The 11,774-nt window shown below is 34.6% G+C and overlaps 4 protein-coding genes across 4 annotated transcripts; all 4 read right to left on the bottom strand.

Annotated features, from left to right (window-relative positions):
• Window positions 1–601: 601 nt before the first annotated feature.
• Window positions 602–2,059, bottom strand: LOC122519399 (tubulin polyglutamylase TTLL4-like). The gene has a single exon (XM_043638804.1). It carries the CDS (start codon window positions 2,033–2,035, stop codon window positions 725–727), a length of 1,311 nt encoding a protein of 436 aa, XP_043494739.1. The 5' UTR covers window positions 2,036–2,059; the 3' UTR covers window positions 602–724.
• A 681-nt stretch (window positions 2,060–2,740) lies between these two features.
• Window positions 2,741–4,537, bottom strand: LOC122519395 (tubulin polyglutamylase TTLL4-like). The gene has a single exon (XM_043638800.1). The coding sequence runs from the start codon at window positions 4,535–4,537 to the stop codon at window positions 2,741–2,743; it is 1,797 nt and encodes a 598-aa protein (XP_043494735.1).
• A 1,037-nt stretch (window positions 4,538–5,574) lies between these two features.
• LOC122520270 (tubulin polyglutamylase TTLL4-like) lies at window positions 5,575–8,277 on the bottom strand. Its single transcript, XM_043640352.1, has 2 exons — window positions 7,984–8,277; window positions 5,575–7,363 (listed from the first exon to the last, which is right to left on the bottom strand). The coding sequence occupies exons 1-2, from the start codon at window positions 8,075–8,077 to the stop codon at window positions 5,631–5,633; spliced, it is 1,827 nt and encodes a 608-aa protein (XP_043496287.1). The 5' UTR covers window positions 8,078–8,277; the 3' UTR covers window positions 5,575–5,630.
• Window positions 8,278–9,815: 1,538 nt separating this feature from the next.
• On the bottom strand, window positions 9,816–11,502 carry LOC122520271 (enhancer of split mbeta protein-like). The gene has a single exon (XM_043640353.1). It carries the CDS (start codon window positions 11,195–11,197, stop codon window positions 10,523–10,525), a length of 675 nt encoding a protein of 224 aa, XP_043496288.1. The 5' UTR covers window positions 11,198–11,502; the 3' UTR covers window positions 9,816–10,522.
• Window positions 11,503–11,774: the final 272 nt, after the last annotated feature.

Below are 11,774 nucleotides of genomic sequence, written 5' to 3'. Positions count from 1 at the left end.
CCCATTCTCGTATATTTTTTTCTTTTTCTATTAGATATAAAATATATTAAATAACGCGTTCTATATTTATATTTATATTTATACAAAGTTGATCATTTCAGATACTTCGTTTAACAATTATTAAAATTGCAATAATATATCTATAATTTATTTATAATAAAAAAATATTATAATTGGATTGAAAAATTGACAAACAAAATTTTTCATGTAGGTACGTATAATTAAAGAAAAGAAAAAAAAAAAAAAAGAACAAAAAAAAACCGAAAGTCGGTGACCTTTGAGGGACGATGAAGATATATATATAAACGAATCCCATCGAATCCGTACTTCCTCTGTATAAAACTGATATATGATGTTTTAACTAGTGTAGAACTGGTTAGTAATTGAATTTAAAGGGCGGAAGCGAAGAAATCTGGTCCCCTTTCGTATTAACTTAATCAAGTTCAGTTGCCAGTACTGAGTCGACCGTCGCGGTCACAATAGAGACATTAAATTGTCAGTACAGATTTATTAAACCGGGGGTTTGACTGTTACAGACATGAAACTCATTATTTGCTTCACGAAGATTAAGGTGGCGTGTTTAGATGAATTTTTATATTTTTTTTTTTTTTTTGTAGAACCTTTTTACCTCGAAACACTTACGAATTTACGAAGATTTCGTTAAAACTCGACAACAAAATTAAAATGACAAGAAAGAAGAAGAAGAATAAGGAGGAGAATGACGTTAATCATCGTGACGTTTCAAATGAAATTTCTTGTTACACAATTCACGCAATCTGTGAACAGCCTCGTTCCTTTTCCAACCATAAGCTGTCTCCCATGCATCGAACAATCGATTGTAATAACTCAAGTAAGTGAAATATTTAAAATATTTGTGAGTATACTTTGTGGGAAAGATTTTTCTATAAGAACCTAATCGATTTAATTCGTCTTCGTATTGTATCAATCGTCTTACATCGTCCGACGTTAATTCATTCAATATATCGTTCAAATAATGACTTCGTAATTTTGTATTCGACAAAAATCGTAATTGTTTGAATTTTTCATTGTTGGTCAACGTTTTCTCGTATAATCGAAAATCGTGACAAATCGTTGAACGCTCGTTTTTCGTCGTAACGCGACGCGACGAATCGTTGGATAATTCCGATGGTATTTGATAGCAAACTAAATTCAATGTATCCCTGACGAGTGAACTTTTAATATTTTCGTCCAACAACGAGGAAATTTGTAAACTAGGACAAGCGTTAACTTCCAATAACCACGGTTTCAAATTTTCGTCGAGTAAAACGTCGATACCGAATAATTCGTAACAATTGTACCAGGAATTAGCATAAACCCGAGAAAAATTATTAACGCAAGTTTCCGCGGAAATTATAGTCTTAACGATCATATCGTGTATCCTTTCGATGATATTAGTCGTGTTAACCGCTTGTTTTTCAAAATGATTCCAAAGACACTTGAGAGACCATTTGTGACCCTTGCAAGAATCCACGTTGTCGTTCTTGGTGTAATCCGAGGAGTACTTGTTGATACTATAGTTTGTGAGATGCATAAAACGATCGTTCAAAGTCGACAAACTGTCTTTGTATTTGTTACTAGCAAATCTGACCAAACCATTTTCGTAAAAATATATTCTCAATGGATCGATACTCGTAACGAGTACGTATAATCTCAGATCGAACTTGTTACCGTTTATCAATTTTGGTTTAGACAAGTAACGTTGTATTATCATGCAATTTCGTGTTTTAGGTATTTGTGTTTTATTGCTGATAACTTTGATGCCACGACCACGTGACGATGCTGCCGGTTTTATTATCCACTTTCTATTCGTTTTTCCCCAAATTTTTAATAAATATTCTAAATCGTTGGGTAATATATATGTATTCGGTACAAAATCGAATCTCTTTTTGCCGTGAAGTGACATCAATCTCGCAAAATTTCTACACAAACGATCTTTATGTCCGATCTCGTATGATCCAGGAAAATGATTGACCTTTTGGTAATTTTTTAAATTCGAAAAACTGTAAGTGTACATGATTTCGTTCCAGGTGCCGCACCAATTGACGCAACCCGTTGACAATCGAAATCCCGTATTTTTTACGATTCTTCGTACGATATTTGGCGTCGTTGATGTCAGATCCCATTGCAAACGTCCTTGAATTTCCTGGGGAAAGTATCGGGCTTTCCCGTCGTGCGATTGAAATTCAATGTACGGTGCAACGTGTGGAAATAAACTGGCACGAAGTGGCAATTCATTTTTCGAATCTATCCTATTACCGATGGGTATTTTATTATTTTTTAACGATGAGGGTGATAATAATAGATATTCCGTTATCAATTCGTACAAATCTTCCTCGTTCTCTTCGCTATACTCGTAAGGAAACGAAGTTAACCTTCCGTTTGTCGTGTTCGTTGAAACGTTCATAGTTCTTGCTTGTTCTTTTTAACGTTTTCCCCTTTGCTTAATCTTTTTATCTTCTCTTTAACATTTTTGTATTCACGCGAACGAGAAGAATAGAGAATTATTAATTTTGTAAATAATACAATATATTTAGTAATTCGTATATTTTCAATTTAACGATAAATTTAACCTAAAATTGTTGACAGGTACTCGGATTTTTTAGATTATCGATTAGGTGTGCGTTGAATGTCGCATATATCGAGTATATATAAAGTATTGACCATTAAAACTGTTGATAATAAAAATATGAAAAATGTAAACGACCGGTTTAGATAGTAATCAAGTATTCATTAATTCCGGAATATTTTGTAACGAGCCTTGGATCAAGTGATATTTCTTCTCGCACAATTTTCTCAACCTGTCTATACCTTGAAGCCTATCATTACCGTACGTGTGTTCCCACGCATCGAGAAGCATGTTGTAGTAGCTTACGTTGTCGAAGTACTTGAAGTACTCGTACGTGTTACACGTGGGGAAGATTTTTTCGAATCTGCCGGTCTGCGAGAGTTCATCTTCGTGTCGTATCAACACTTTCACGTCGTCGGGCGTGAGGATTTTTAAAATCACGTTTAAATATTTAGCACGATCGGTATTGTCATCTTCGTACAAATGTTTTTTCGTTTTACCAATATCGGTCAATACGTTATCGTAAAGATAACGATTGTAACAGGATAATGTTTCATCGGAAATATCTTTTAAATTGTTCAAATCGTTAGCCGTCAAAATATCCGGCACGTGGAAACCAATGAGATTTAAAAAATCACAAACGAGTTGTCCTTTAACAATCGCGCACAAAGTTGTCTCAGTTTCCATCGACGGACAATCGTTTATTTCCAACAACCATGGTTCCAAATGTACATCGAGTAATATATCAAAACCGAACAGCTGACAATTGTTATAACTAGACAGATTATTAAATTTTTTCGTACCCCTGACGAGAGAATATTCAGCTGAAATAATACTTTTAATAACGATACTTTTAATCTTGTCCCAAATCTCATTAATATCGGCCCGTTCTTTCAAACGAAGATAATCCCATAGAGCGGTCAATGACCAAATGTTACCCTGTTGCTTGTTAGGATCGTCGTTTCCACGAAATGTAGGACTGAGTTTGTTGATCGAGGTATTGGTCAGGTGCATGAAACGATCGTAAAGATTATCGAGTCTATTCTGATACTTAACGGTGGCAACCCTAACCAGACCTTCCGTGTAAAGGAACATTCGAAGAGGATCAATGGACGTTAAGAGGACGTACAAACGTAAATCGTACTTGTAACCGTCTATCAAGCTCGGATTGCAAAGGTAACGTTGAGCCAGGTAGGAAGACCTTTTCGGGATCTCGTAATAGCGGGACACCAAACGAATACCGTGACCGGCGCAACAATCTCCTGGTTTTAGGATCCACGTAGTACCACTTTTCCTATCCATAAATCTCTTAAGTTTGTTATTCTCTTTAGGTAGTATATAAGATTGTGGCATATAATCGTAACACTTTTTACCATATTTCTTGGCCATTCTATTAAAATTACTCCACAAATTGATCTTGTTCGTTAACTGTCGACAATTTGGAAAATGATTGATCTTTTGATATCTTTTGAGTCTGTTAGCTGTGCGTAGGTAAGTCAAGTTGTTGCACCAAGTACCGGACCAATCGGCCATCGACTTGTCGGTCATGGTAAATCCCGATTTGAGAACCGTCAGACGTATCATTCGCGGCGAGAAGTTCTTGGTATGCCACCATAGCAGGTGTCTCGTAATTTCTTGAGGTAATGACGCGCCGTTCTTGTCGTACAAGTGGAAGATGATGTACGGTGGTACGTTAGCAAAGAGGCTATCTCGCATCGGTAGTTTCGACTTTTTCTTGTCAACCTGATCGGTCTCGATGGAACGATCGCCATCGATGGCCAGCAACTTAGTTCGAGCTGTATGTATCCTGGTCATCGTCAACGTTAAAAGCCTTTCGGTTATCTCATCGTACTCGAACCCTTCATCGTTTTCGAACTCGTCATTCCTCCATAATTTGCCGTGGCTGGTACCCGTCGAGACGTCCTTCTTCTTCTTCTTACGTATCCTCATAATAAACTTCTTCCTCGATGCTTTTCTCTTACCTTACCTTTTGTGTTTTTAAAAATGCGCTTGCTTTTGTGCTTACATCGTTCGTTTCTTATTCTACCGATTTTTTTTTTTCCTTTTTTTTTTTTTTTTTCTCTTACGGAAAATTTTGTATGACGCGACGAAACATTCTGTGACGGGTTGCGTTAATGATTAAGTTAATTGTATAGAACAGAATATAGTCGTTTATGTGTTCAGGCCTATGGAAATGTAGATTTTTGTTGATTGGATACTCGTTGGATTGTATACGTACCTTAATTTGGAAACCAATGAGAAGGAATCTTTTAGTATAATGTTATGAATCATTCTGTTGGTTGTGTTAATTATTAAGTTAATTCTATAGAACAGAATATATACGTTTATGTGTTTAGGTTTACGAAAATGTAGATTTTTGTTGATTGGATACTCGTTGGATTGTATACGTACCTTAATCTGAAAACCAATGAGAAGGAATCTTTTAGTATGATGTTATGAATCATTCTGTTGGTTGTGTTAATTATTAAGTTAATTTTATAGAACAGAATATATTCGTTTATGTGTTTAGGTTTATGAAAATGTAGATTTTTGTTGATTGAATACTCGTTGGATTGTATACGTACCTTAATCTGAGAACCAATAGAATGGAATCTAAAAAATACTTGCAAATTTATTCTTCTCGTGGAGGAGTTTTTTTTTTATATAAATTACTTGTTTTAAGAAAGAATTGGAAACGTTGTTTCATGGAATAAAAAAAAGAAAAAGGGATAAAATAAAACATTTTTATTAAATTTCCAAATTTTGTCTACAATCATTTTTGTCAACAGTAATTTTTGTCAGCGTAATCGTCAATTTACAAAGGCACGTTATTAGAATTGCTTATTCTTACGTTTAAGCAAAATCGATGGAACACAATAATGATACGAATACGCTATATATATATACACATAATATGTGTATATAATATTATAAAGGACGTTTTATACAATCGATTTTTAAAAAACAAATCAAAAAGTTTCGTACTGTTCAAATTTAAATTTGTACACGCGATTCCAATAATATGAAAAAAGTATCTAAAAATTTAATAAACAACTTGTTGCTCGAGATGATAATTGGCTTGACAGAGTTTTTGCAATCTTGAGATCCCCTTTTCTCGGTTATCGGAGTAGGCAAATTCCCATGCATCGAGAAGCATATTGTAATATCTTGGTACGTCAAAGAATTGCATGTATTCGTGGCTGGTACTAGTTGGGAAGATTTTTTCGAATTGATCTAATTGCGTTAATTCGTCCTCGTATGCTATCAAATGACGAACGTCGTCGGGCGTTAAATCGTCGATAATTTCATCGATATAATCCTCGCGATCCCGTAAATTAGCGTATAACGATTGTTTGTGTCTTTCCTGATAACTCAATGTAGTCCTGTGAAGTCTTAGATCTATACAAACCGGATCTATTTGATATTTTTGTGATATTTTGTCTAGGTCATCTGCAGGTACGGTACGTGGTAGTTGAAAACCAACTATATTGAAGACATTCTTTATTAAGGGACCTTTAACCGCATTGTCCAACAACGATGAAGATTGCAACGACGGTGATATGTTGACTTCGAGCAACCATGGTTTTAAATTTTCGTCTAAAATTATATCGACTCCGAATAATTCGTAACAACAGTATCTAGATTGAATGTTAGGTCTGCTGAGTGCATTGATCGACGATTCGCCCGATATCATAGTTTTAATAACGATGTCCTTCATGCTCGACCATATTTTCGAAACGTTAATGTGTTCTCTCTCGAAATAGGACCATAATGTTCTCAAGGTCCACTTGTGTCCGGTACAGGAATCGGCCTTATCGTTGCTCCTATATGTCGAGTTGCTCTTGTTAATACTATAATTCGTTAAGTGCATAAAACGATCGCTTAGATAATTAATGTCATCGACGTATTTTACCGAAGCAAATCGTACCAATCCGTCCGGGTATAGGTAAATTTTAAGTGGATTGAAACTCGTTACCAATACGTACAAACGTAAATCAAATTTAGCACCGCCTATCAGCTTAGGTTTGGATAAATATTGTTGGACGACTACTGGATGTTTCTTTGGTATCTGAGCCCAACGATGTACCACACGAATTCCTCTTCCCCTAGCCGAGGCTGGTGGTTTTATTATCCACTTTTCCTTGTTACCCGACGATTTCTCCCATACTTGACGAAAACAACGCAAGTCTTGCGGCAACAAATAAGTTCTTGGTACGAAACCGAATTCACGTTTACCGTGTTTAACCATCATCCTACTGACGTTACGCCACAAACGATCCTTCCTACCAACTTGGAAGGTACCGGGAAAGTGATTGACCTTTTGATACTCTTTCAAGCTCTTGTAAGAAACTGACTTCATGTATTTGCCCCAAGTACCGGACCAGTCGCGGGACTTCTTCATCAGCCGAAAACCGGAATTTACGAGAGTACGGCGTACGATGAACGGTGTTATAGTACTTAATTGCCATTTCAGGTGTTTCCTAACTTCGTAGGGTAACGGCAGACCCTTACCATCAAACGATTGGAACGCTATGTATGGTGGTACATTGTCAAAAAGGCTTCTCCTGAACGGAAACTTGTACTTTTTATCATCGTCATTATCGTTTATTTCTTCTAGAGTCAACAAATTCCGATCGATATCTAAATAAGGTTCGATTTCTTCGCTTTCTGCTTCATACTGACTACTCTCTTCGAGATCACCCTCGTCTATGTCATTTACTATACTCGAGATCTCGCGATGATGATTATAAGCGATCACGTCCATCTCTATAGAATCTGTAAAGAGAAAAAACAATTAAAAAAAAAATCACACACACGTACACACATTTACAAAAAACGTTCTTTTTAATTTATTATTTAATTTTATTCGAGAGAAACACGAACGTTATTTTTATATTAAATCATGGTCTTCACGAAGAAATTCATCGATCATTCGCGTCGATAATTGATAAGTACAATCTTTCTTGGGAGTAAATATGCGTTTTTTTTTTTATATTTAATTAAGATTATAAATATTCATCGAATGTACGTTAATAAATGATAATATTATAAAGTCACATATAAGGATGATTATAATTAAATTTGTAAAATGTTTCTCAACATTTTTAGTCAGTTTTCGTAATATATACATATATTATATAATATAATAGGTCAGTGTTACATCGGTAATTAAAAACAAAATATTATCAAGGTATTTAAATAAAAGTAGTTACCAATTATTAAAAAATGTAGAATTAAAAATGTTGAAAAATATTGACGAAATAAATAAATAAACAAATAAAAGTAAATCGTTCTGATGGGATCGTTCCGAAAATATATGTCTCTTTTAATTTACGAAAAATATGAAAATTGTTTATGAATTTAATTAAGATCGGAAAAATAAATGATACTCTCACCTGTCGTACCTAAAAATGATTGGCAGTGAACATTGCGTTTTGACGTTGGCAGGAGGAGTAACTGCAACAGAAAATTACAAACGAGATATTTCATCAAATCAATAGAATAAGAAAACAACAAAAAAGTGTGGGAAGGAAAAAGAGATTAAGGAAAATAAACAAAAAAAGAAAGAAAGATAGATAATTCTATAAATCATATAAAGTGCACGCGTAAAACACAAGTATTATTATAATTATCTAGTGACAATATTTGCATTAAAGATGATTACGCGCCACGAGTCGATGCTCACGTAAATATATGATCGACGATGCGGTCATCAAATATGACGTCTTTTTATTTAATTGCTAATACAATCATTCTCGCACGTGAATGATTGTATAACGTCTATGATACGTCGATGGCGTGTTACACACGCACACACAGACAATAAAAAAGATTTACTATCAATATAAACATTTATATTTAATAATAAGAATGCAATTACGTATAAAGAAAATTTGTGATAAGTTATGATAACTACGAAGAACAAAATGTTTAATTAAAAATAAAAAGAAAAGGAGAAATTTTTTTTGCTGTTATCTATTTTACAATTAGACTCAACATTTTTCAACTCAATAACGAATACTTGATCAAACGATTAATAGTAGGATTATAATAAATAATAAACTCTTATTATTTTTATGTTAACAATTCTCAGATTGTATATTATAATATATTAGAATGAAATAATTGTAAATTGTATATATATATACAGAGATGTGTGCATGAAAACTGATGAATGATTAATAATTTATCGAAAATAAATGTTAAAACGATATTTGACGTCTGTGTTACGTCTATAGTTAAATGTTGTCAGTTTGCATTTTGACTTAAATATCGAAAGAAGTGATCTGTGAAGCAATTAAACTTCCATTACTATAGATACCTAATCGAAATCTCATTTACATTAGAAAAGAACTATTCGCGTCACTGTTTTTGTACATATTTTTATAGATATTCGCAAAATCTTGACTTGAGATTAAAAAAGAAAAAAGAAAAGAAATAACGGGTTCTTTTTTCTTTTTTGAACGGTACGTTAAAAGAACTCGTGTAAGTATAGTTCATTTAGTTGAACAGTTAACAAAATAATGTGTCGAAACGTTCGATCAAACAAATGTTTTTTTGTATTTGAAAGAGAACAACTGGCATTTTAAATAGCTTACATTAGATATAAGTACAATCACGTTAATTACAAGTACATATATATATGTACGTATATATGATACAACTGATGTGAGAAAATCGAACAAACACATACATCGTGTATTTCCATTATTTCGATGAATCTTTTAGGTTTAAAAATATCATCTTTTGTTCGAATTAAATGTATCGAGGGAAAAGAGGATAGCGGAATATTGTATTGAAAGATCATTGATCAAATTCCCTAAGATTACTTGTGCAAAAAATATCGACATTTGTATTTTTTACATTTGTAAAATGGCCTTGTAGTTTCAATAATTTGAAACAAAAAAAAAAAGAGAAGAAAAATAAAATTGACTTGATAATTGTTAGATATGATTAATTGTTTTTCCGAGATCGTTTAAGAATTTTCAATTAATCTCGTAACATATAAACGTTTACCTTGACAACTGTTTTATCTTCGAACGTTAGTATCGTTTTACAAAAAAAATACGGATATATTTGTTTCCTTTAATTTTGATTATAATTAATAATTATTTAAACATAGAAAAAGAATCATATCATTTACGTTGATTTATTTCTATAATCGTTGGTAAATGTTTAGGAAAAGGATCGGATGGTTAGGTGAAATAGAAAAAAAGAAATAATTGAATTAATGCTCGAACAATATCTTTTATTATAATAATCTCACAATAAAATGTTTCGCGGTATTTAACAAAGATATACCGAAAAATATTTAATGTCTAGTAAGGGGGGAGGGGGAAAAAAAAAGAAAAAAAAAAGGAAGATATATCTTAAACATAACAAGTTAACATAATTATATAATAATCGATATACTTTGCGAGCAAAAAAAATAGTTATTATTTCAGGTACAAAATGGATCCCTATCACAGACATCTTTTTAAAGCTTTTATCACCTATTCACTATGTAGAAGAAAAAGCAACTATTAGATCATGATATAAAGAAGTAAAAAAAAAAAAAAACAAAAAGAAAAAAAAATGAAACAGAAATAAATTGGACAGTAACGATGTCCAAGAGTATTTACAATTATACGTTCGTTATAATAATTATAATAATAATAATAATAATATTAATAATAATAATAATAATAATAATAATAATAATAATAATAATAATAATATTTGGAAGACGGTGATTCGTCGTTTTCCTCCCTTTTCGTTATAATAATTATATTATCGTTCATCGAGAAAGGAGGAAGTTGATTTATTGCTGCTGAAGTATTCGGAAACGAATACTCGTCCGAGTAACACACGAAGAATCCACTAGAATCCGTAGTCGTATTATAATCAGGGACCAATAACAGTCGATGATCCCGAAGATTGATCGATCGATGATCTTTACCAAGGTCTCCAGATAGCACCAGACGAGTCCATGGATTCCCCAGAAGAACTGACAACGCTTATAGGACTGTGAGGTGGTGTATAGATATTTTGTGGTACACAAACAGTCATCATAGTTGACGCCGTCGTTGTAGTAGTAGTAGTAGGGGATGACAAAGGTTCGTTATAACCCTTGCTGGTACTTGGAACCGGTGAGGTAGAATTAGACGAAATGGAATTAGAATTCGTCGATGTAGGAGAACCTTCCAATCTTCTAAGACATCCACCGAGGTGCCTCATGAGCTGAGCACCGACATTCGGATGAACCGTAGCTGCGACCGGACTTGAGAGGAATTTAGAAACTTCTTGCGCGCACTGAGTGAAACCATCTCTGAATCTGTCGGCGTAACTGTTCTCTGGCGTTAAAGTTAGCCTATGAGCGGCCCTTAACGTTTGTAAATGATGAACTGTCATTTCAAGTATATCAGCTTTTTCGAACTTCGCCACGTTTTCACCTTCAGATTGATGTACCGCAACCATGAGATCTTTCAACTCGTCCAAGCATCGATTGATACGCGCTCTTCTTTTCCTCTCCAGCAACGGTTTTGTAATTTTTCGATATTGATAGGTCCTCGATACCGGTTCTTCGTATTCCATACTGGTGATAGGTGCATAACTCGTATGCGGTGCCATGATTTGATTTTATCTCAACACTCGTTTTATATCGTCCAATTAACACTTTCTCTCTCTCTCTCTTCTTCTTCTTCTTCTCTATCTCTCTCTCTCTCTGTCTCTCTTTATACCATATAATATACAGTATAAAAAGTTGACGCGTGATAACACTATTACGTGTAAGATATTAAAAACAGAGTATCGTGATTATATATTTCTCTCGGTATGCCTTCCAAAATATGGCAATACGATACAAACGCGTCGGTGTTTATGACGGTTCTGAGTTGGTAGGAGCGCGTGTATGCCGTATTTGTAGGTTCATCCCCCACCACTCGTTTGATGGCTGGGCCCGGCACGTCACGTGCCCTCTCCAATCTCCCCCACCACTGCCTTTTTCCTGAAGAGTTTACGCGCGGTACGGCGCACGGGCGGCGGCGGATCGGACGACCGGCCGGCCGGCAGCCGGAGGAACGTATCGTGGGAAGCTCGCGGGCCGATGCGTTCCCACAGACCGGGAGCCTGCTTGCTTGCTTGCTTGCCTGCCTGCTTGCTTGCTTGCTTGCCTGCCTGCCTGTGGCTCCTGGCAGCCTAAGGCCGC

The sequence above is a fragment of the Polistes fuscatus genome, unplaced genomic scaffold (assembly GCF_010416935.1).
Source record: "Polistes fuscatus isolate 324 unplaced genomic scaffold, CU_Pfus_HIC Scaffold3, whole genome shotgun sequence".
NCBI lineage: Eukaryota > Metazoa > Arthropoda > Insecta > Hymenoptera > Vespidae > Polistes > Polistes fuscatus.
The sequence above is the reverse complement of the archived record's forward strand: the minus strand, read 5'-3'. Positions and strand labels throughout refer to the sequence as shown.